The 27271-nt window shown below is 41.7% G+C and overlaps 1 protein-coding gene across 1 annotated transcript in view; it reads right to left on the reverse strand.

Moving 5' to 3' along the window:
• Positions 1 to 3295: 3295 nt before the first annotated feature.
• LOC124776666 (probable actin-related protein 2/3 complex subunit 2) overlaps positions 3296 to 27271 on the reverse strand; it is a 54757-nt gene continuing 30781 nt past the window's right edge. The window contains exons 5-7 of the mRNA XM_047251767.1: positions 23070 to 23290; positions 18049 to 18250; positions 3296 to 5899 (exon numbers count right to left, since the gene is read on the reverse strand). Coding sequence (XP_047107723.1) covers positions 5872 to 5899; positions 18049 to 18250; positions 23070 to 23290 — 451 coding nt within the window. The 3' untranslated portion in view covers positions 3296 to 5871. The remainder of the gene's footprint in view (positions 5900 to 18048; positions 18251 to 23069; positions 23291 to 27271) is intronic.

The following is a 27271-nucleotide window of genomic DNA, read 5'->3' on the forward strand; positions in this document are numbered from 1 at the left end:
CAAGAGAACTGGTACAATCTTTTTATTCTTATATACAGGGTGGTCCATTGATCATGACCAGGCCAAATATCTCATGAAATAAGCATCAAATGAAAAAGCTACCAAGAACGAAACTTGTCTACCTTGAAGGGGGAAACCAGATGGCGCTATGGTTGGCCCGCTAGATGACGCTGCCATAGGTCACAAATGGATATCGAATGCATTTTTTTACTACATATTCTTGTAGTACGTAAAGAAATATGAATGTTTTAGTTGGACTACTGTTTTCGTTTTGTGATAGATGGTGCTGTAATAGTCACAAACATATAGCTCACAATTTTAGACGAACAGTTGGCAGGTCTTTTAAATTAAAATACAGAACGTAGGTAAGTTTGAACATTTTATTTCGGTTGTTCCAATGTGATACATGTTGTTAACTTATCATTTCTGAGAACGCATGCTGTTACAGCGTGATTACCTGTAAATACCACATTAATGCAATAATGCTCAAAATGATGTCTGTCAACCTCAATGCATTTGGCAATATGTGTAACAACATTCCTCTCAACAGCGAATAGTTCGCCTTCCGTAATGTTCGCACATACAATGACAATGCACTGACTGTCAGGCGTTGTTGGTGGATCACAATAGCGAATATCCTTCAACTTTCCTCACAGAAACAAATCCGGGGACGTCAGATCGGTGAACATGTGGGCCATGGCATGGTGCTTTGACGATCAATCCACCTGTCATGAAATATGCTATTCAATACCGCTTCAACCGCATGCGAGCTATGTGCCGGACATCCATCATGTTGGAAGTACATCGCCATTCTGTCATGCAGTGAAACATCTTGTAGTAACATCGGTAGAACATTACATAGGAAATCAGCATACATTGCACCATTTAGATTGCCATTGATAAAATGGGGGCCAATTATCCTTCCTCTCATAATGCCGCACCATACATTAATCTGCCGAGGTCGCTGATGTTCCACTTGTCGCAGCCATTGCGGATTTTCCGTTGCCCAATAGTGCATATTATGCCGGTTTACCAACACTGTTGGTGAATGACGCTTCGTCGCTAAATAGAAAGCGAGCGGAAAATCTGTCATCGTCCCATAATTTCTCTTGTGCGCAGTGGCAGAACTGTACACGACGTTCAGAGTCGTCGCCATGCAATTCCTGGTGCATAGAAATATGGTACGGGTGCAATCGATGTTGATGTAGCATTCTCAACACCGACGTTTTTGAGATTTCCGATTCTCACGCAATTTGTCTGCTACTGATGTGCGGATTAGCCGTGACAGCAGCTAAAACACCTACTTGGGCATCATCATTTGTTGCAGGTCATGGTTGACATATCACATGTGGCTGAACACTTCCTCTTTCCTTAAATAACATAACAATCCAATGAATGGTCCGGACACTTGGGTGGTGATGTACAGGATACCAAGCAGCATACATAGCAAATGCCTATTGGGCATTTTGATCAAAATAGCCATACATCAACACGATATCGACCTTTTCCGCAATTGGTAAATGGTCCATTTTAACACGGGTAATGTATCATGAAGCAAATACCGTCCACACTAGCGGAATGTTACATGATACCACGTACTCATATGTTTGTAACTATTACAGCGCCATCTATCACAAAGCGAAAAAAAGTGGTCCAACTAAAACATTCATATTTCTTTATGTACTACACAAATATGTAATAAAAAATGGGGGTTCCTATATCCGTTTGACCTATGGCAGCGCCATCTAGCGGGCCAACCATAGCGCCATCTGGTTTCCCCCTTCAAGCTAGACAAGTTTCGTTGTTTGTAGTATTTTCGTTTGTGCTTATTTCGCGAGATATTTGGCCAGGTCCCGATCAATGGACCTCCCTGTATGCATCACTGGCAAACATTTTCATCTTTTGACACTGTAGATGGAACTTCATTTCTTTATGAATGATACAACAGATGACTCATAATGGTACTCTGCAGTACACCAGACCTGATTCTTGCAAATGTGGAGTGCCTATTGTAATGCGACTATCCGAGAACATGCGCACACTGTTTCCGTTGTACAGGCAAGATAAAAACTATGAACTTGCTGTATCTACTATTTCATAACAATTTAACTTTAGTAAGACAATATCATGACTTACACAACAAATGTGATTAACTTGGTCACAAATTCTCAATGGGAATAATTTCTGATTTATTTTGATTCTAGTATATCTTAAGTCAAAGAAAATTCGTGTGACAAATGTTTAAAATCTGATTTGTTAGCCACTAAGATTTTTTTCTGTAACATGTTTTCATAAGTTTCATTTTTCATGATGATCTCAATTTTTAAAGCACCTGGTAATAACAAGATGGATCTGTAATTCTTTACTATTGTTTTATCCCCCTTTTTGCTAAGCTAGTTGGAGGTAAAAAGTAGCAGCCTAGTCTTCCACTGGAACAGATTTTCTGATTTATCCGCATACAGTATTATTCTAGGAATGTAATGGATGAAATTATTCAGCACTATGTCAAATTTTTACAAATATTACATATATTTTTAGGAAATTTAATATGAAATGGAGCTGAGCAGCTATACATGTTACCTAAATGACATCATTAAATATGACTACCAGGATGACATTAAGTTTAAAGTAACAATATCTCTCTGCAACATTGACAAAGTCTACCCTCGTATAATTGCACTTTCTGCCTAGAATTCACAGCTTCACCATTCATTTCACCTTAGATGTCTTTTCAGTCTCTAATTGCCACAGTGGTTGCAGTTTAAATTACTCTCGTGATGTCCTGCTGTCTCCAAAGCTCCTTCCTCATTAATACGACAAATGAAAATATTAATGTATTTTTTTTTCACTGAATGCAGAGTGTTTTTTCTGGGAAATCATTAAAGTACAGTTTTTTTATTTTTTTCTAAGTGAAAATATGTATAGTGACAACACAGAACATTTGATAGGATGACTGAGTCGGGCTAAAATTATCTGCCTGCACTTAAGACATCATCTTGTCTTCGTAATGGTACTACTATAACAGTTGACCTCTGTGTTGAGTTTGAGACAAAGCGGGAGTAACAACGTGCTGATAACGTCACTTACTCTTTGAGGTATGATCAAATAACTCACTTTGTAGAGTATTTCTCACAAAAACCTGATTTCAAATTTGAATTCTGGTTTATCAGGCAGTCTTAATCTTTTGTGAACATACAAATGCTGCAATGTTCAGTGGTAAATAATTATGAAAATGCAGGACATTGGATGTCTTGAGAGGTTTTTCTTCAATCTACTACCAAGAAGTAAAACAGGATTTAAGGAAGACAATGTCTGTATTAATAAAAGTAAATTACATAACAAATCTAACTTCTGTTATTTTTAATGCATATTACATTTATAATCATAATAAAAAACAACGACATAAATTGGAATTGTACAGAAAAATTACTGTTAAGTATCCAAGTTTGCACTGACAAACACGATGCAGCAGAAAAAATAAGATTTGCGTATCACTGGCCAGATATGCTCCCCTTGCTGCAACTGTACAGCAAGTAAGTTTTCTGGCCGCTTCAAAATTGAATATCTGATTAACAAAGGTAACAAGGAAAACAACGAATATAAATGAGACATTTAAAATATAAAATTATCTTTTGAGACACAGAAGAGAGCTGTGCAAGTAACATTAATCATTTATAATACAACGTCTGAAAAATTACTGTTGATATGTTTTTAATTTATAACTTAATTATAAATATTAACATGAGCAGTTATAAATAAATCACATCACTTTCCTGCCAAAAAATGGAACTTCTACATGTGGCATGTTATTTACTTAAAGAAATAAAAATATAAAATTCTAAAATAAAAGCTCATTGAACGCTTCCTCCATCTTTTTTTTTTTTAACTTGTGCTTCAGACCAAAATAAATCACTGAAATCACAACAAACCCGCCACGAAGATTAAGTTATAATAATCTGTTTTCTGTGGAACCTTCGTACTTCTAGGCATACCACATCAAATTATCACACATGTACGGCACCTCGAACATCATATCTCACAATACACTTCACAACACTGTGCTGGCCATGCACAGGAACTATTAATCATGTCTCATATTTCACAGACGTAAAAACTGCAAATGTGTTTCACGATACTAGATTTCCTCACACAGTCTGAGGTAGTGGTTTTCACTTTATAGTTCCACTACTATAACAACTTTCACATGCACTGTTATTGCATTATTTTTACATGTTTATAATCAATCAATCATATTGAGTTTAATTACAATATTCACAAGATTTAAAAAAGTTATTCAACAATTAACATCAGCTTTGTTCCCTAATCTTTTGTCACTGTGTACAACAAAGCTTTGAGACGGTATTAGGCATAAAGTTGGAACTCTCATGAGCAAAATGTAAATGAGTTCTATAAAAGTACTGTAATTACCTTAGAATTGGAGCATTGCATTGTTGCATTGTATACCAATGACAGAAAGTTTATAACAAATCAGTTGGGTGCAGCAGTAAACAGCTAGATAGCACCTGCAAGTACTTCTAAATTAGTTTAGTGAAATTAGTGAATTCGAAATGCTGCCCAAACTCACTAGGACTCATTACCCCATTTACACTAGACTGATCTGTAATTACATCTTTTATACCATACTCTTACAAGTCAATGAAAGTATGAAACAAAAATCTAGACCAATTAGGTCATAAAAATGCAGCCATTGTATTGATAAATGTTTATACAGTGTAGTCACTCCTGGTTAAACACAAATAAAGGTAAAATGATATGATGCATTAACTGAATTCTAACAAATGTAATCAAGTATATACAGCTATCAAGAATGCTGCTTTACATGCGTAACTGAAAGGCCCTTACACACTGTGGCAATGGAATCATATTTTTTTCTTCACTAACCTCAAAACCTTAAGTGAAGCAATGTCAACAGCAATAACGAACTGAAGTATTTATTAATATTTGAAAGGAACATGAATTGAAGCACTGGGTATGGATACTTATGGATTATAATATTCTGTGACTGATATCTTGTCCCCAGATAAGGCACTACTGATTTGTATACTGGCTCACATTCACAATATAAGTAATATACTCTTCCATTCATTTGCTGTTAAAAAAAATAAAAAGCTGACATCTGGCATTGCTACTCACAGTTGCAAAATATAACAATAAAAATTAGTAGGTCATTGTTACAAAAAAATGAAACACACTTAATGTTTTTGACTGTTCTTAAAACCACATTAAACAATAAATAAGCTTAACAAAAAAGGGAAATAAAGTATGAAATCAGACTCCCTTGACTGATAAAATGATAGCATACTACCTAGCAATATGTACCAATCATTAAATTCACATTTTTATTCCAAAATGTTTTGTTCTCGATTTCTGTTCAGTGTCTAAAAACACAGCCACAGAAGAAAAATGTTTATAAATGATGAAACACGATGTAGAAAAATTAAATTAATAAAATAAAACAATATTGACTGACAGATATTGACATAATACTCCAATACTAAGATAATAAATGTCGCCTTGTTTCTTTCTTCCATAAGGCTGACTTCTGTTCTCAAAATTCTGAACTATCCGATATAAACTTATCGTTTTTGACACAAGAGATTGAATACGACTTAAGAGGAGGCTGCCCCTTGAGTAGTGACCAAATAACTGGGATGGGATGCTGCAGTAGCAGTAGCACCAGCCAATTTTCATAATGTACAAGTTCATTAATGTTTCAGCAGTCTATCAATGACAAACACTGTGAACAAGGCTTCTCTGCACAGACACTGTGCAATATAAATGAGCGTTTCCTTGAAGCCTTTGCACAGATGAAAAAGCCATGATTTTGAATGCACTATGTTTCATGGTGAATCATTCTTTCCTAATAAAAGACCGTCCACTGCAAAAGAAAAGAACACAATGGTAAGAGAAAATATATAGTTAAATCTCTCTCTCTCTCTCTCTCACACACACACACACACACACACACACACACACACACGAGAGAGAGAGAGAGAGAGAGAGAGAGAGAGAGAGAGAGAGAGAGAGATTTTCTACGCCAAAGGAATGTTATAAAACTAAACAATAAATGTGGCCTTTATGTCCTATACAAACACATGTTAAGGCAATGTCTGTAGCAGATACTGTAATAAAGACAGAGTTGCATACAAAAAAAATGCAATAAATTGACTCAAAATTTGTTCTAGACAAAATCCGATACAGTGGAAGAAGGTGGAGAAAGACAAAGTAGAAAATTACAGCACACGCGTAACAGTGTCGCATCTACCACAAGACGCAGCCTTATCGAAGGCACCTTCAGTGCCAGGCAGGAGGGTTTGCATGCTCCAGTCAAGGGCTCTGCCAGTGGAAACATAGCTAATGGCAGTGTTACCCAAGCCAGCAAGCCTCGAAAGAGGATCAGATGAATCATGTCTTAGGTAGGGTAAAGGAGACTTTATAAGTGAAAGGAAGCCAACCTCTCTAGGGGAATAAACTCCCAAGGAAAAAATCCTACTTCTCCAGGTTCAGGGTTGGGTGTGGGTCAAACAATCCCATCTCGTAATATTATTGCAGATACCAAACACTGAACTAGGAAGGATATGGATTACAAGATGATGACACAGCAAAGAAAAAGGTTAACAAGAAGGAATATGGATATCATGATACCCATCTGGAATGTGACAAAACTTAAAAGAGACCAAACAAATTGTGAGAAATCAGCAAGGAAATGGGTAAGAATAGAATAAAAATAGCTGTGCTACAATAAATAAAATTGAAAAGACAGGGAGCAATCACATTGGAGAAATATATTCTGCAGGATAGTGAGTGGAATACAGACCATCATTGTATTGGCTTTCTTATACATAGCTCAATGAAGCCAAATATAATTAGTTTCAAAGCAGTTAGCAACAGGTTGTGTTCTTTAAGAGTTAGGACAATTTTTTTCAATATTACGATGATGTGTGCCTCTGCACCTAACATAGGAATCAAATGAAGATGAGAAGGATGCATTTTACTCCAAACTGGAGGACAAAATCACCAAAGTGCAAAGGCATGATGCAAAAACAATACTTACGGATTTGAAAGTGAAAACTGGAGAAGAAGAAGTGTATAGCAAAACAACAGGAAAATAAAGTTAGGATGAAGTCACTGATGATAACACTAATGCTGACAGACTTCGTCAATGGTAAGGAGATGACAAAAGGCACACGGCATCCAACGAAAGATGGAGACACAGATTATTACTTACTGTTAGTGCGGATCAGGTATAGAGAGTCTACAGAATGGCAAGAAACAAAAAGAGAGTGTGTGTGTGTGTGTGTGTGGGGGGGGGGGGGGGATACAATAAACAAAAAATCTAAATCAAAGAAAAGCAGGAAGAGTACAAAAAGAAATTAGAAGAGATTATGAAGACAAGAATGAGCACATGGATGGACGGGTATTTGGAAACTATATGGAGGACAGCAAAAACAGCCACCAATATAGCCACAGAAGAAGTACTGGAGAGGGCAGAATAACAAAGAGCAGTGAAATGGCTTGATGAGGAATGCTCACTGACAGTCCAAGAGAGAGGGGGGGGGAGAGGAGAGGACAACACCAGTAGTAGAAGACTATAGACAGAAGGGCAAAAGAGAAGATACATTCTTTAGGGTGAAGGAAAGGAAGTATGAGAGTAGGAAGATAGAGTAGTTGGACTAAATGAGGGACAATAAATAGAAATGAAAATTCTATGAAAGATCTAGAGCAATGAAGAGAGGGTTCCAACTGAGAGCAGTCTTAAAAGGATAAGGGTGGAAACCTCATTGGAGATAAAAGCGAAGTTCGGGAAGTTGGCAAGAGTATTTTGCTGAGTTACTTCATGGAACAGGGTCAGCGAACAGAGAGCAAGAGAGAGAGAGAGAGAGAGAGAGAGAGAGAGAGAGAGAGAGAGAGAGAGGAAACCTTGAATGAACAAGAGGAGGAACTGAACTCAGAATTGGAATTAGAGGCAAATGCGAAGAAGCAGGAAGCCAAACCATCAGAATTAGAGGAAGTGAAGAATGCAATTAAAAACTTAAAGAATAACTAAGCAGCAGGAGAACACAACATAGAGGCCAAATTATTAAAACATGGGGGAAAGGAGGAGGCAGCTGGTAGTAAATTAATAAAGGAAATATGGATAAAGGAAGAAATTCCTAAGGAATGGAGCATGGGAATAAGCTGCCCATTACATAAGAAAGATGACTGGGCAGAGTGCAGTACTTACCATGGGATTACTTTCTTAGATACAACATGTAGGGTGTTTAGTAAGATTTTAGCTTCTCAGCTATGATACCAGATGGAAATGATACTGGGAGATTATCAGGCTGGATTTAGGAAAAATAGATCCACAACAGACCAGCTATTTTTATTCAGATGAGTGTGAGAGAATATTTATGAATGACAAGCAGCTGCATCAGTTGCACGTTTACTTTAAACAAACATATGACAGCCTAGACAGGGATGAGATTCTATAAACTATGAAGGATTTTAGAATCCCACTAAAATTAGGGAAGTTGACTGAATGACAATGAAAGCAACAGTTTGCAAGATTAGAATAGTGCAAGAGTTGTCAGTAGAATTCCTTGTGGGGAGGGGGCTGCAGCAGGAAATTGTGATCTCCGTGCTCCTCTTTAACTTAGTGCTAGAGAAGGTAATTTGGCAAATGCCAACAAAGCTAGGAGGAATAATACTTAACCAGCAGGCAGAGGTGGTGGTATATGCTGATGACATCCCATTAATTGCAAGGAATATCAGAGCCTTGTAGGGTAATGATGATGCATTGGAAGGAGCAGTGTAGAAGTCCAGAATGGAAACGGATATAGGTAAAACAAAGAATACGATGATAAGAGATCCTAGTGGGAACAGAGGAGACACTGCAATAAAAATAAATGGGAAAGAGTACCAAAGAGTGGAATACCTAGGCCTGATAATACCAGAAGATGATAACACCAGAAGAAATTTGAGAAAGGATAGCTAGTGGAAACCAATGTTGTTGCTTCTTGCAGAATGTATGGATCAGAAAGCTGGGTGGTGACCACAAGGGAGGAAGGCTGGTTACTGAGATGGAAAAATGAAGATTTTGAGAAAGATATTTATGGCAGTGGGAGAGGAACGAAGTTGGAAATAAGGACAAACACAGAACTACAGACACTTTTTGGACAGATGAATATTGTAATGAAAATCAAGTAAGGAAGAATAAGATGGGCTGGACATGTACAGAGAATGCCAGAAACTCAAACTGTTAATAAAGTGTTTATAGAGAAGCCCAAATGGAGAAGGAGAAAAAACCCAGGAAAAGGTGGCTTGAAGGTATGGAGGAGCAATGGGAGTCAGGAATTGGAAAAGAAAAATGATGGACAGTGAAGAATAGAGGCAGGTGACAAAGGAGGCCAAGGTTTTACAAGGTCTGTAATGCCAGTCAGTAAGTAAGTAAGTAAGTGTAACAATGGGGCAATAAACTGGGACACAACTGATAAGTCACTATAACACATATAAGCTATTTTAAGGAAGTGACAGTAAAAAATTAAGTTTTTACCTAACAGTTACCACAGAGACAATAGTTAAGCCTAAATGGCAAGGACGCTAGAGAGGAGTATAAAAGAAATTGAATCAAATGGGAAGAACAGAAGAGCCATTAAAAAAAAAAATTACATTAGAATATAGTTGACAAGGCAGAGGGAAAAAATGGACATTCCAACCACACAGACAAGAGCCAATGAGGCGAGTAGACAGGATAAATATACCAAATGGGATTGAGTAATGAGAGTTGAAGGATGGAAGTACATTGAAGTGCCAAAGAAACTGGTATAGGCATACGTATTCAAATACAGAGATATATAAACTGGCAGACTAAAGTGCTGCGGTTGGCAACAGATATATAAGACAACAAGTGTCTGGTGCAGTTGTTAGATTGGTTACTGCTGCTACAATGGCAGGTGATGAAGACTTGAGAGTCTGAATGTGGTGTTATGGCTGGTGCATGAGCAATGGGACACAGCATCTCTGAGGTAGCGAAAAAGTGGGGATTTTCCCATACGACCGTTTCACGAGTGTACCATAAATATCAGGAATCCAGTAAAACTTTAAATCTCCGACATCGCTGGGGCTGCAAAAAGAGCCTGCAAGAATGGGACCAATGACGACTGAAGAAAATCTTTCAACGTGATAGAAGTGCAACCCTTCCGCAAATTGCTACATGTTTCAATGCTGGGCCATCAACAAATGTCAGCATGTGAACCTTTCAATGAAACATCACTGATATGGGCTTTCAGAACTGAAAGCCCACATGCGTACCCTTGATGGCTGCATGGGACAAAGCTTTATGCCTTGCTTGGGCTCGTCAGCACAGACATTCGACTGCTGATGACTGGAAAAATGTTGCCTGGTCGGACAAGCCTCGTTTCAAATTGTATTGAGCAGACGGACGTGTATGGGTAAGCAAACAACCTCATGAATCCACAGACCCTGCATGTCAGCAGAGGACTGTTCAAGCTGGTGGAGGCTCTGTAATGGTGCTGGTTGTTGGGATGTTTAAGGGGGACTAAACAGCTAAGGTCATCAGTCCCCCATTCTAAAAAAAAAAAGGCGAGACAGAAATGCACGAAGCAGGTAAAACCCCAAGGGGAAGGAGACTCCCCCCCAGGCCCTAAAAGAACACAAATGCGGTAACGAACACTACAGACATGAAGACACCAGACAAAAGGAAACAGAACAAAAGAAGATGACCGGAGACAGGTTGACTGACCACAACAACAAAGAAGGGAAAGAGTCAACCAACCGACTACACACTAAAATCTGCAACCAAATATGAGAGACTCGAGGACAAGAGACACACAAAGGGAAAGGTGCAGGACCACTCTAAATGGAACCATAAAAAGGACTAGCACGGATAAAATGTAAAACACTGTCAGCCACGGAGGCATCGTCGCATAAAATAAAAGGCAAGGTGCCCGGGAGATTAAAAGACTGCCGAAGGGTGCGCAGTCGGGGACACTCCAATAAAGCGTGGGCGACCGTCAGCCGGGACCCACACCGACACAAGGGGGGGATCCTCCTGACGCAAAAGATGGCCGTGCGTCAGGTATGTATGGCCGATGCGGAGCCGACACAGGATAACAGACTCCCTGCGAGAAGACCGCAGGGAGGAGCGCCACACATCGGTCGTCTCCTTGACAGTCCGCAGTTTATTTGGGGCTGTCATGCCATGCCACTCAACAGACCACACCCCAAGCACCTTACGGCGCAACACCAGCTGCAGGTCGCGAGCTGTGAGGCCGATCTCCAAAGCTGGGGCGTCGATCGCCCCTTTGGCCAGCCTGTCAACACGTTCGTTCCCCGGGATGCCAACATGACCTGGCGTCCAAACCAAGACCACCGAACGACCAGAGCGGGCAATGGCGGAAACAGACTCCTGAATAGAGGACACCAAAGGAGAAGAGGGATAGCAGCAGTCGATGGCCTGAAGGCTGCTCAGGGAGTCACTGCAGATGACGATGGACCTACCTGAGCAGAAACGCATATGCTCAAGAGCGCGCAAGATGGCCACCAGCTCTGCAGTAAAAATACTGCAGCCAGCCGGCAAGGAGCGTTGCTCAACATGGGCAGCGTGAGCAAAAGCGTAGGCAGTGCGACCATCAACCAGGGAACCATCAGTGTAGACAGGCTCACAGCCCGGAAATGAGGCGAGGAGCGCAAGAAAACGGCGACGGAGGGCCACAGGCGGAACCGAGTCCTTAGGTCCCTGTGCCAAATCCAGACGGACAGACGGCCGGGACAAACACCAGGGAGGCGTAGGTGTACGGACACGGAAGGGAGGCAGAAGAGGGAATGACCCCAGTTCCGACAGCAGGGACCGGACGCGGACAGCTACGGAAAGCCCAGACCTAGGTCGCCGTTCGGGCTGATGGAGGACCATGGCAGGGAAAAGCAGGCGACGATTGGGATGGCCTTGCGAGCAATGCACGTGGACAGCATAGTCGGCGAGCAGACGATGGCGGCGAATCCGCAGCGGGGGAACCCCGGCCTCCACCAGTAGACTATCCACGGGGCTAGTGCGAAAAGCGCCAGTGGCAAGCCGAACCCCACAGTGGTGTATGGGGTCTAACAATTTCAACACTGAGGGTGACGCAGACCCATAGGCCAGACTCCCATAATCAACTGCACAAGGGCTCTGTACAATCGCAGCAGCGTGCTGCGATCTGCACCCCAAGACGTGTGGCTAAGGCAGCGGAGGGCGTTGAGGTGCCGCCAGCATTTTTGCTTCAGCTGAGTAACATGAGGAACCCATGTGAGGCGGGCATCAAACACGAGTCCCAAGAAGCGGCATGTGTCCACCACGTCAAGCAGGTGGCAGTCGAGGTAAAGTTCAGGATGAGGGTGGACCGTCCGACGCCTGCAGAAGTGCATAACTCGAGTCTTGGCTGCAGAGAACTGAAAACCATGAGTCAGAGCCCATGATGCTGCCTTGCGAACGGCGACTTGCAGCCTGCGTTCGGCGACTCCCGTAGTCGTGGAGCTAAATGAGATGCAGAAGTCGTCGGCATACAAAGAAGGAGACACCGACGACCCCACGGCTGCAGCCAGGCCATTAATGGCCACTAGAAATAAGGAGACACTCAACACCGAGCCCTGCGGGACCCCATTTTCCTGTATATAAGAGGAACTAGAGGTGGCACCGACTTGCACCCGTAAAGAGCGGCGCAATAAAAAGCTTTGAAGAAAAGCCGGGAGCCGACCACGAAGACCCCACTCATGCAACGTGGCGAGGATATGATACCTCCATGTGGTGTCATACGCCTTCCGCAGATCGAAAAATACAGCAACGAGATACTGACGTTGGGCAAAGGCTGTACGAATAGCAGATTCCAGCCGCACCAAATTGTCCGTGGCAGACCGGCCCCGACGGAAGCCACCCTGGGATGGAGCGAGGAGACCGCGCGACTCAAGGACCCAACACAAACGCCGCCCCACCATACGTTCGAGCAATTTGCACAAAACATTGGTGAGGGTAATGGGACGATAGCTGTCCACCACCAGCGGGTCCGCACCGGGCTTCAAGATGGGGACAATAAGACCCTCTCGCCATTGCGACGGGAACACGCCCTCGCTCCAGATGCGGTTAAAGATGGTGAGGATGTGTCTCCGGCAGTCCCTGGAGAGATGCTTCAGCATCTGCGCGTGGATGCAGTCTGGGCCTGGTGCTCTATCAGGGCAATCGGTGAGGGCAGCGAGGAATTCCCTCTCGCTGAAAGGAGCATTGTATTTTTCAGAACGACGCGTGTGGAATGAGAACGGCGTCCGCTCAGCTCGCTCCTTTAGAGAGAGAAAGGCGGGGGGATAGGATGCAGTCGCAGAGCTCTTAGTAAAGTGCGCGGCAAGCCGTTCAGCAATGGCGGCAGCGTCCGGGCAGACAGCGCCATCCAAGGAGAGCCCAGGGACACCCATAGGGGTCTGGTATCCGTAAATCCGCCAGATCCGGGACCACACGAGCGAGGGGGAGACATGGGAGCCCAAGGATGAGACATACCTCTCCCAGCACTCCTGCTTACGCCGTGCAATAAGACAACGGGCGAAGGCACGGAGCCTCTTAAAGGTGATGAGGGTCTCAAGAGACGGGTGCCGCCTATGACGCTGGAGAGCCCGCCGACGGTCGCGAATAGCCTCAGCAACCTCCGGCGACCACCAGGGTACAGCCCTCCTCCGAGGGTGGCCAGAAGAACGGGGGATGGCAGCCTCGGCCACTGAAATGATGGACGTGGTTAAAACACGGACCACCTCGTCAATGTCACCCTGTGGGGGAGACTCAATGGTTGCAGCGGAAGTAAAAGCTGGCCAGTCAGCCCTGTGGAGAGCCCAGCGGGGCAAGCGCCCAGAAGAATGACACTGGGGCAGTGACAAATAGATGGGAAAATGGTCACTACCACACAGGTCAGGATGTACTCTCCAGTGGAGGGAGGGGACAAGTCCAGGGCTGCAAAGAGAGAGATCGATGGCTGAGAACGAGCTATGGGCCACACTGAAATGCGTGGGAGCACCGGTGTTCAAGAGGCTAAGGTCGAGCTGAGCCAACACATGATCCACGGCCCGACCGCGGTCATCGGAGACAGTCCCACCCCAGAGAGGGTTGTGGGCATTGAAATCGCCCAGCAACAAGAAAGGTGGCGGCAGTTGGGCTATCAGAGCAGCCAGGACATGCTGCGCGACAGCCCCATCCGGTGGAAGGTAAATACTGCAGACGGTAATAGCCTGTGGCGTCCACACCCGAACAGCGACAGCCTCTAAAGCTGTTTGTAGAGGTACAAACTTGCTGTGAAGAGAGTTAAGGACATATATGCAGACGCCACCAGACACCCTTTCATAAGCTGCCCGGTTCTTAAAACAACCCCGATAGCCACGGAGGGCGGGGGTTCGCGTTGCTGGAAACCAAGTTTCCTGCAGAGCAATGCAAAGGAAAGGATGAAGGCTGATAAGTTGGCGGAGCTCAGCTAGATGGTTGAAGAAACCGCTGCAGTTCCACTGGAGGATGGTATTGGCCATAGATGGGAAAGGCGTGAAGGGACTGGGGAGGCAGATTATGCCTCCAGGGCCCCTGCTGCTACTGAGTCACCACCTGTACGACAGCCAGTCAATGCGCCCGAGGGACTGGCGAGATCCACGTCCTCAGCGGACACCAGGATCTCCACCTCATCCTCAGACACAGAGCTTGTAGGAAGCGGTGGAATGGGTGCCACCGCAATGTCGGTAGCCTTGGGTGGTTCAGGCTGGGAGGGCGTCACTGGGTCAGTCTCAGGGACAGACGACGACCGTGTGTCCCGACGACCAGGGCCTGGCGGTTGTTTGAGCCACTTGCGGCTGTCGGCTTTGGAACCGGTCGGAACGTGCGAAGGGAGGTCCCAAAGGGACCCCTTCCTTACGAGAGTAGCCGAAGAAGTCTTACGCTTCTCCGGCTGGGAAGGGGGGACTGATGTCCCCGATGGTTGGGGGGGTGTTGCTCCTGAAGTAGATGGAGCAGGAGCAACAGGAGGTTTAGTGCCCCCCACCATCAAGGGGTCAGGTGTGGGACTTCGACTCTGAGAGCTGACTAGAGCGGATGGAATTGTAGGAGTAGTGACAGTCGCGGCATAAGAAGCTGTCATGCGCACTGGATGAAGCCGATCATATTTCCGCTTCGCCTCAGTGTACGTCAGGCGGTCGAGAGTCTTGATTTCCATGATCTTCCGCTCCTTCTGCAGAATCGGACAGTCTGGCGAGCAAGGCAGATGGTGCGCACCACAGTTCACACAGATTGGAGGCGGCGCACAGGTATGATCAGGATGGGATGGTCGACCGCAATCGCGACAGACGAGGTCGGAAGCACAGCGTGAAGACATATGGCCGAACTTCCAACACTTGAAGCACCGCATCGGGGGAGGGATATATGGCTTGACATCACAACGGTACACCATCACCTTGACCTTCTCAGGTAACGTGTCACCCTCAAAGGCCAAGATGAAGGCACCGGTGGCAACTTGACGATCCCTTGGACCCTGGTGGACGCGCCGGACGAAATGGACACCTCGGCACTCCAAGTTGGCGCGCAGCTCGTCATCGGACTGTAAAAGGAGATCCCTGTGGAAGATAATGCCCTGGACCATATTCAGACTTTTATGGGGTGTGATAATGACAGAGACATCCCCCAGCTTAGTACAAGCGAACAAGGCCCGCGACTGGGCGGAGGATGCCGTTTTTATTAACACCGATCCGGACCGCATCTTGGACAAGCCCTCCACCTCCCCAAACTTGTCCTCTAAATGCTCTACAAAGAACTGAGGCTTCGCGGATATAAAAGATTCCCCATCAGATCTGGTACAGACAAGATATCTGGGCGAATACGTCTCACTTTCATGCAATGCCTTGCGTTCCTCCCATGGTGTGGCAAGGGAGGGGAACGATTTGGGGTCATACACATTAGCCTTAAAGTGAGCTTTGGAATGCTTAGAGACTGCTGACGGCTGGCCGCCAGCGAGAGATGATGTACCACGCTTCATTGCGGGTCATCCGCCCTGATGCCACCTACTCCGACCAAGGGCGCCACCCAGCCACAGCAAAGGCCACCTGGCAGGATGGCCAGTGCCGGGAGTCCCGATGCCCCAGGGAGATGGGCATCTACTCCTTGGCATACGTGGGGAGTTAACGGCGCAGGCATCAGTAGAGCGATCCCTGTGTCGTCAGGGGGCTACAACCAAGAGGGTACATGGCAGCCCCACCACAACGGACTGGCTACCGTGCTGAATCTTAGGTGCAAAAACGTCCAAGGTCGTCATCGCAGTTAAAAGCAACACTGCAGAGTGTAGCGTGGTAATCGCACAAAGTGACGTATCCCCGCCCAAGAGACGGAAAACGAGCGGGACACCATTGCAACGACGAAAAAGTTGGCTAAAGGTCTCAATGCATGACGGACACAGTGCACCATGTAAGGCGCCCTTCCCCAATTGGCTCGCTCTTCGGAATAATTTAGAAAGATGGAGGTCAAACTCGAGAGGGGACCATCACATAAGGCCGAAACATTTGAGACTCCTCCTAGTCACCTCTTACGACAGGCAGGAATACCGCGGGCCTATTCTGATCCCCGAACCCGCAGGGGGGGTCTGTAATGGTCTGGGATGAGTGCAGTTGGAGTAATAAGGGATCCCTGATACATCTAGATACTGTGACAGGTGACACATACCTAAGCATAGTATCTGATCACCTACATCCATTCATATCATTCATTGGGAATTTCGACTGACCTGGGCAATTCCAGCGGGATAATGCAACACCCCACATGTTCAGAATTGCTGCATAGTGGCTACAGGAACACACTCTTGAGTTTAAACACTTCCGCTGGCCACCATACTTCCCAGACACAAACATTATTGAGCATTTCTGGGATGCCTTGCAACGCACTGTTCAGAAGTTATCTCCACCCTCTCATACTCTTACGGATTTATGGATAGCCCTGCAGGATTCATGGTGTCAGTTCCCTCTCATACTCTTACGGATTTATGGATAGCCCTGCAGGATTCATGGTGTCAGTTCTCTCCAGTTGGAGGAGAATGAAAGGTGTGTAAAAGGAGGTGTGTTTAGGGCAAGAATTGGCTTTTATGAAAGCATCTGGAAAGAATAAGGTGAAAAGAGAAGGTTTTTTCAGCCTTTGGGACTTGGGCTCTATAATACAACTAGGTTCTTTACAATTTAACTATTAAATAAACTCTTTTAATGAGGCCAGCACAGTGCCAAAAGGGTAAAATTCATGCACTGTTCATTATAAGCAGTCTGTGGACAGAATATGTGATGAATGTGGAAAAGTGATTATGGAGTAATTTACAGTGTGAATAGATACTGAAAATAACACAATTCAAATATTGTTAGTCAAAATATTGTATTCTGAATGTCACACATACAGAAATAGAACAATGCAACTAAAATTAAATATGATAAGCTAATTAAAGCTATATTCTATAAACATGGATTGATGGAGGTAAGAGTCTGCATACTTTAGCCATTCAGTAAAATTGTAAGCAGAACAGGGCAAATAAAGGGACAAATATTAAAGTAATTTATGTTGCTGAGAATAAGCAGATTTTTCTTCCTTTTTCTAGAAAATGTTAAAAAAAAGGCAAAGTGTAATTATTATTATTATTCAATATTTGTTTCTGTTTGCACATGACTGGTATTTTGTAATTCAAAAAAGAAAATTACTGAACTTTTTATCTGTGTCATTTATGAAGCAGACTTGAAATGCACTCTTATAACGTGGAATGTGACTGCAGACAATACTCAAGTCAGTCATACAAGCCTGAACAAAATGCACCAACTTAGTACGTTTTTGTGATGGTTAAAAATAAAAAATCTAAAATTAACAACAAACAATTCAAAAGGATAGTAAAATCAGCATCAAAATGAAGTACCATACATGGGGAAACCCCACCAAGAATATACACATTCTAGTTAACAAGAAACTAGCATGATTTGCAGCACTCAACCAATATTTAAAATTGTTACACTTACGTTATTGTTTTCTTTTCTACATTCTTGGGTTCTGGTCTTGCTCTATTTAGGACTTTGAGGAAATCTGATGTCTTAGCTCTCATGCGAGAGTGGATGTATGCCTTTGAGCACTTGATGTGGTAATGAAGATAATCTCTGAATATATGAATTAAGTTTATGGTATTGTCCCTGGTACTCCTGTTTGTGTGTCGTGGGAACAGAACTAAAACAAATGGTATGAGACACAGTTAGAATTACACTATTTATCAAAATAATTTAATTACACTGTATTTCTGTGGACATATAAACTGATTAAAAATGATTTTACAAGAAAAATGAGGCAACTGTCATACATAAGAAAGACATTTGGTTAACATTCAACAATCTCTTCCATTGTAATTACTCTACCTTTCTATCCTTTGCTGCTGCACTTCAGATTGATGACACCATTAAATATTTTGGATGCTAAAGTAAAGAATTTTCTAATTCGGAATCCTTAATGACAGACCAAGTAGCTACTAGTAGGTGCAATAAAATTTACATGAGCACTAACCAAGGTAACACTCTTGCAACCAACAAAACAAATTGTTTCCTATTATAAGACATAAGTCCCCTGATTTGCTCTCCTTGGGGAACTCTACAGCTGTCTTCATTTGCTGACTTAATATAGGCTGCTGGCCACTGAAGTTGCAACACAGTAAGAATAGCAAAAAACAAATTTTTACTTACAGTGCATTTACTGTGCAGTAGGATGATTAAATTTGTATGATTTGGGAATATACAGAGTGTTAAATTTAGTACAGTTTACTTACAGTGGATTTACTGTGCAGTAGGATGATTAAATTTGTATGGCTGGTTCAAATGGCTCTGAGCACTGTGGGACTCAACTGCTGAGGTCATTAGTCCCCTAGAACTTAGAACTACTTAAACCTAACTAACCTAAGGACATCACAAACATCCATGCCCGAGGCAGGATTCGAACCTGCGACCGTAGCGGTCTTGCGGTTCCAGGCTGCAGCGCCTTTAACCGCACGGCCACTTCGGCCGGCTAAATTTGTATGATTTAGGAATATACAGAGTGTTAAATTTAGTACACAGATTTACCACCTCTGCCAGCCTCAATGACTCTAAGCTGGGCATTGAGTTTAACTAAGCTTGGATGACAAGATATGGCACTCCATGCTGCTTTAATTGTTCTGTCAAAGTTCATCAATCACAGTGGCAGGTGTGGTGCCATGCCAGTATCTTGGTTAATCTATTATCTGATTTTTTTTTATTGGGTATGAGATCTGAAGAGCATCCTGACAAGGCCAACAGTCAAACACTACCACTGTCAAAGTACATCTGGACAAGACGGGCAACATGCATTCTTGCATTACATAATTTAAGATAAAATGTGATGTCTACTGTCCAAATTCCTGGCTATGCGAACCAGAGGTGATCATTTAGTGTACCCAATGACACCCCACACCATGACACTAGTTGCTAGGTCCATATGACAATGATCAATGCAATCTGTCAATGTTTGTTGTCCTTGGAACTTCTTTACATGGACACGTCCATCACGATGCTGTGCGCAGAACTGGGAATCTTGTTGTAATACAGGATGGTGTCATTCCTGTGTCCAGTGTTGTTGGGCACACCATTGTTGGAGCACCTTTCTTTGCCGCCATGTCAAGGGAAGCCACAACAATGGCTACACACTAACAATCTGCAGTTCTCCAGTATCTTTCTCTATATGTGTAGAAAATTATCTTCTTGCAAAGAAGCCCACTTCCTGACTGAAGGCAACTGATGAGGCTGCATGATCCTGCAAAGTCAATGAAACAATGTGTCTGTTCTTATGGGTGATAGCTGAGTGTGAGGTCATTGAGGTCCTGTGAGGTACTGAGCATGACCCTCCTGAACCCATCAATTCTGTATTTGCATCACAATCATGAGATCCCAATCAACGTGAAGGCAATATCATTGAACGACGAAGTGCAGTCTTGATATACCGCAATACTGCCGCTGTTGAATACCGACACGCTGGCAGAAATTTCTTTTCTCAAACAAGGCATAATATATTTTATAATTAAATTTTCCCCAAGACATTTAAGTCTTATCTCTGTCTATGATAATGATGGAAGATGAAGAAATGAATTAAAATTAGTGCAATGGCCAGGACTCAAACCCATGTCTTCTCGCATACTAGGCAGAAATGCTGACCACCACACCGGTGCAGCACTACAATCAACACTGATGCATGAACTACCTAAGTCAAATGCCCTCCCCAAGACAAACTTCAATTCATATCTTCACTTTATTTTTCCCCTAAATTGTCACTATTGCCAGGGCTCTGCAAGAAAACCCGGGTCCAAGTCCTGGTACAAATTTTAATTTATTTCTTCAGCTTCCATCATTATCATAGATAAAGACGAGGCTTAAATGTCTCAGGGAAAATTTAATTATAAGTTCCATAAGATCACCTGGGGTACAGGGCCTCCCCCATAACGTCCAACCCTGGCGTGCCATTCCAATGTCAGAGAGCCCTGGCAATAGTGACAATTTAGGGGGAAAATAAGCTGAAGATATGAATTGAAGTTTGCCTTGGGGAGGGCATTCGACTTGGGTAGTTCATGCAGCAGTGTTGACCATAGTGCTGCATAGAATGCAAGAAGACTCAGGTTTGAGTCCTGGCCGTTGCACAAATTTTAATTCATTTCTTCAGCTTCCATCATTACCATAGAGGCACAATATGATCTTCCCACAAACAACTAATATTCAGACGTAATTTCTGAATGAGTAATCCACTTTTTAATCTTTTCTTATACAAAGAATGTAGCTGAAATATTAATCATTTGTGTATCCAAGCATATAGTGCACATCATGCCAATCTGACATTTGTTGCACGCCACCTTCATGGTGTTGCAAATTTAATGGTCAGCAGTGTATTTGTTCCAGTTCAGAGACACATAACAACATTCAGTGATCAACCTTACATGGTACGCTAAGAACTATAAACCAAAAACATAGAAAAAATCTGAACCACTGTCACCATCAAGGAGTACAGGTGCTTACATATATTACAAAAAGTTGAAAGAAACTAATACAGACAGTCAGTGATGAATACCTACAGGAGAAATATATGAAATTCAGTGGTGAGGGGAGGGTCTACGCACCACAGATCAGAGAAGAGCTCCAAAAAAAAAAAAAAACTAAATTCTGAGCAAGAGGTACTTTATTTAAACATAAGACTTTTTCTCTTTTACACTTCCTTATGTTGTCTATATCATCTCACTTGACTTACATTTTGCACTACATCCACTTAAAACAAAATTTCTCTTAATTACTTTCTATTTTGGAACTCTATTGGTTTGAAGAAGAAAATAAATTTTTAGCATGTCAACAGTCCTTAATAATATCCCTTCCCTTTGCCCACTTTTCCAGTGCCACACACATCTTAAGCTCTTCAAGAGGGCTGTTTGAACAAATAAAATCCTGATGAGTGAGTTCAGAAATATGTTGCATTTTTCACACTTATTGATGTCTTAACTGAGCAGGGATAAACCAGCAAATACAGTGGAAACACAATTATCTGGACCAACTGTTGTTATAACTCATTTGCATAATCAAAATTCCAGACAATTGAATATACAAAGAAAAGTAAGTTTTGTACTATGAACTCTAGAAGGATAATCTGTGTCATCCACATATGGTTATCTTTTAGGTATCTTGTAATATGGTTATCCACCCCCCCCCCCCCCCCTCCCCTGTAGAGGTGGTATGCTCCTTTCTCATTTCAACATGTGAACTTTATTACTGAGATACTTACAGTTCAATGTGAATTCAAACCACAGTAGCATTTAAAACTCTGGATCTTAAGACTGAAAATCTTCAGGTTTATAATCAATATTGAGCAAGTGAGCCACCAAGTCACATAATTAGAAAATCAACTGCTCTACAAACAGAATGTAATTCACTGTGCCATTGGTTTGCAGTCAAAAATGTTTAAAGCTTGTTGCAGATATATTCTCCTGATTATTATGCTAAAAAAAAATGGTTACTTTACAATTCTAGTAGAAACTCCAGAAAATGTGAAATGGTGAGCTGTTCTCCACCCCCAATTTGGTTTGAAAACACTGGTACTTTAGTAGTGTGCACATATGAAAGCTGATGGTGGGGCCATGCACGATGGCAAGGAGCCATGTATCATATGATACTCCTGTCAATAGCATAATTCTGCAGTAGCTGCCTGTAGCATGCACATTGGGAAGTGTGAAGAATATTTAGTTTGGATTCTCTGTTAGTTTAGGTGTGGTGAGCTTACTTAGCAACTATAGTATTCATCAGGGCAAACACGACAACTAATATGTTAAGAAGTGAATCAGGATATTTATAATGGCCACTGACTATGGCTTTCTCAAGAGTTAATATCTTTCCATTTGCAATATAATATTTTCAAAAAGATGGATTTTAAGCTAAAATTTTTATTTAGGTGTGCATTTCAACACATCTCTTTAGAAAACTGGCTAGGCTGTTTATGATCTTTGCTGTGTCACACCACACCATTTGCAATATTATAATATGAAAAATATGGATTTTAAGCTAACACTTTGATTTAGGTATGCATTTCAATACATTTCTTGAGAAAACCGGCACGACTGCTTATGGACTTTGCTGCACCACACCATAGAATGTAGTTAGAAAGAGAACTACTGTGATAAAGCCTTTGTTAAAAAGTCTCACTATCTAACAACAAATCTAATCACTAGTTTTGATTGAAGTATTGATTGTATACCTTGAGTTTTGCATTGGAATATGATGAGGGCGCGAGCGCGCGCGCACACGCACGCACGCACCAACACACACACACACACACACACACACACACAAAACTGCTGAATGCTCTGAAAGAAATTATTTCTATTTGACACACATAGATGGCAAGATGTCTTCCCAAAAACAATGGGAGTTGATATTGTTTTTCATTGCCTAAGCATACAGGGATTTACATTTCCACAATCTGTCACAAGATTGTACAAAGCTAATCGGAATCTTACCAAAGGTTATATATCCAATATTTTCTCCTACTCTGGCATCAGTGTTTTGGAGTTCAAGAGGTGGTTCTCTGTGACTGAACAGAACCTGGGGAGCTGTATGGCTTGCTCTTCTTCCTTCTTTAAATTCTTGCATAAACACTTTTCCAATTATGATATCATCTTCATCTTTAAATATTGTACTAAAGACAACGGTCACTCTATCAGCTTTTGCTTCAACATACCTGTAAGAAGACAATTACTTGTCACATATACTGCGTAACTATTAACAAATTTTAAACTCATATTTTGTTACTATAAAAAAAGTAAGAACACAATAAATCTTGCATCTATTAAATAAGATCTCTAGTAAAACAACTGCCAAACAGCATGGCAGGCTACTACTATCCTCCTGCATTGGTACCTATATTTTACCCCTTCCCAATCACAACCTGCTTGCTTCTACTGCTTCAATCTAAACTGAAAGCATCATACTGTAGGGCAATCAGAAACTCATCAATAACCATTTTTAAAAACTAAGTACATTCTTCAACAGTATGTTTGTGACACATTGCCTACAATAAAATTAGGTAGCAATCACTGATTCATCCATAAACGTGTGGAAAACCAAGAAGTATCACAATAAATCTGATAAATGTGCCATGCCTTTGGACTTTTAGCATTTAATTTGTGTCACTTTGGCAGCTTACGAAGAAACTCAACTACTTTTGTTAGAGTTGAGCCATCCACTCAGTTATTCCTGTGCAGCCTATTTCATATTCCTCCCTGTAACCCCAAAGTTCATTAATGAAGCTCTTCTTTAATTTTTACTGTCTTATGTTCATTGGCTGCATGTCAATTACAATGCACAAAAATTGGGCTAATTTCACAAGCATTACAGCTTGTGATTTTGCAGTCCGAGTCAGTTAATATGCCAGTTTTCCGAGCATGGTACTGTGTCGTATGTAATTAACTGTCACTGATGAAACCAATTTTCCAACCGGGGTTAGAGTGGCCTTCTAGTCTACCACATCCAGAAAACTTTCATTTTAACATTACAGTGTATTCCATAATACACTTTTGTTTGGTCTTTATGAAATATATTGGATCTAAAATATGCATATGAGAAGATCAGCAGTGCTCTTAACACACATCAACAGCATACTGTGGAATATGTTACTACAAAGCTTGGAAAATAGTAAATGTTGGAAAGAGACATCCACACATGGGTGTGAATGATGCATCGTACCTTACAGCTAACTACAAAAAGCACCCAGTTTGATCAAAATAGAAACCATCCATTTCCAACGACTGCCACTGTACTCCAAAGGCCTTTTTTACGGTAAATTTGTTTGACACATATGAGCTGCAGAAAAAAATATTGCAGCATACTGTGTTCTGACTACTGTGGCACAAGGGTTAAAGTTGCTAGCTGGCAACATGCAGATCACTGGTACGATTGCTGTCATGCGGAATTATTGATTGTTTAACATCTGTGATTTCTGGATGGTTCTGGTACTCATTTATCATTGGTTTAGAATCAAAACCTCTTACCTCAAACATAAAACAAAAATATTTTTGTTGCATTATTAGGAAGAGAACCCAGTTTCTTAACTATTACTAAGCCACGGGGGGGAAAAAAAAAATGACCTTTGTGCTGTACTCTAGTGAGGAAAAAAAGAAACCACATATATTGTTAGGCAATCATATTAAGTGAGAAAACTATGCATAACTTTTCTGAGGTACAAGGTTTCAATTATAAGCCAATGCTGTGCAATAGTGGAATTTGCTATAATACCCTACATATGTATAAACAGGACAACTTTGCTGAGAAAGACAGTTCACCCTTGTACTTTTGTGTATGCTGAATAAAAATGCTTTCAAGTGTGAAGTGTTGCTTCTTGTATATGACCCTGATTTCATAATCAATGGATACAAAAGCACCAGTGAATCACACAAACATCAGGCATAAGTAATGGTGCAACTCAAATACAGGAGGGGTGTGGTCATGACACCAAAATGGAGTTTAACAGTGCTGAAAAATTATGCACAATTGCTACTTCTGTTTTCTGCACTAATTTCTTTCTGTCAGTGTGTCAAATTCAGTCATTAAATAAGTAACTTTGATTTTTGGTGATTTTAGCTGTATGGGCATTTTTAGAATACTAATACTGGAGACATCATTTGAGGCTATAAAGATTCTGTTTGTTGCTTCTCTAAACCAAACAATAAAAGCAAGCCAAACTGTTTATATGAGGTGTGGCTATAAAATAATGGGACTGATGTTGTCATGGAGTAAATGCACTCGTGCAAACAACAAACAGCTGCGAAGTGTGAAGCATTCTCAGTCATATGCAGCATCTCTGGGTCTATAGACAAATCAGTGTGGTCATGGCCTTCATTTGTGTAAGAGATAACACTTTGTTTTGCCAGAAAAATGAAAAGTGTAATATTAGAGCAAAAATGAAAGTGTAACAATAGAGCAACAAACTGTCATGAAGTTTCACATGGAACTTGGAAAAACTGCTACCGAAACCTAGCATTTACTACAAGAAGGGTATAGCTGTTTATAACATATGCAAGTTTTTGAGTGATTCAAAAATTTCCACAATGGCCAAGAAGATACTGAAGATGACACACACCCAGGACAGGACACCTTTCAATATCAAAAATGGATGAAAATACCAAAAAAGTAGGTAATCTGGTTCAATATGACCAGTGGTCGAGTATTCAATTGATTGCTGAAACTGTAGGAATTGAAAAAGAACATATAACGCAAATTTTACATAATCAGTTTAACAAGGCAAAAATGTGTGCAAAACTGGTGCAGACAATTCTCACGACTAAACAAAAAGCAGCTCGTGAAAATGTTTGTACTGACACTTTCAATATTACTGAAAATAATCTTAATTTCTTGAAAGGAGTTATAACATGTGATAAATCACAGTTTTTCACTTACGATCCTCAAACTAAGCACCAATCCAGGCTTTGGAAACGTCCAATTTCACAGAGAACAAAAAAAGTTTGAATGAGGAAATCAAGATTCAAAGGGATGATGATTGTTTTCTTCAATATTCAAGGAACTGTGTACCTTCACTGAGTACCTGAAGGTCAAACTATTAAATCAACAATAAATCGAGGTTCTTGATCAACTCTGCGAGAAAATAAGAAAAAAATGACCCAAATTGTGAAAAACAAGTCATGGGTTCTGCACCAAGACAATGCACCAGCTCATACCGCACTGTCTATTATGAAGTTTCTATGAAGCACAGCATCCCAGTATTAGACCACTGACCTTATTCACCTGACCTAGAACAACATGACATAACTATTCCTCAAGGTAAAACCTGCATTAAAAGGAATAAGATTTCATTTTCTCGATGCAGTGAAAGAAAAAGCAGCACACATCAAGGAGCTCACAGAGGTAGGCTTCCAGCACTGTTTCCATTAACAGAAAATTTGAATGGAGCATTGTAGGTATACAATAGGGAGTATAGTGAGGGTGGCAACAGGTAAATATATATGTATTTGAAATAAAGTGTTTTACAGCAATAGTTTTGTTGTTTTATAACCATACCTCATACATAACATTGCAAAATTATTTATAGCCTCTGAAGATGTCTCGTGCATTAGAAGATGAAATGGTAGGCACAGGGCATGCCCTACACCACAGCCTAAATGACTAAAATCACCTACAGACTGATGGAGATGTGCAAATTCTGTTCAGGTAGTTACACTTTTTATTCACTACGGAGCACATTTCACACCGTTTTACCAGCTTTGCATTGAAGACTTTGTTGCAGGTTTTTCGAAAACTCTTCCAATGGCAAACTCTTGCACAAAGAATTCCACACACATTTTCCACGAATTGTGTTTCACATAACACTCATTGTTTTATCAAAGGCACGATTTTGTGCTACATTGAACTAGTCGCTGACTATGTTTGCTCAACTCAATTCAACATAAGGATAAAATGTAGGAGATGCACATGTGCAGACATTTGATGGCCAGACTGGTGCATAAGAATTACAGTTTCTAGCATTTTCTGTGTTGAGCAGCTGTTCTGTTCATTTCCTCGATTCCAAGTCAGTCTTAGAAGAATTTTCTGGGCCAGTTTTATTTTGCTTTCCTTGCATGTTTTTCTGCAACTTACAAGGCCTCTTCAGCAGCTCAACTAACGTCATGAAGTTGCCTGACAGGTAGGATACAACCTGCTGCATTCATCA

Source organism: Schistocerca piceifrons, chromosome 2, assembly GCF_021461385.2.
Source record: "Schistocerca piceifrons isolate TAMUIC-IGC-003096 chromosome 2, iqSchPice1.1, whole genome shotgun sequence".
Classification (NCBI taxonomy): Eukaryota; Metazoa; Arthropoda; class Insecta; order Orthoptera; family Acrididae; genus Schistocerca; species Schistocerca piceifrons.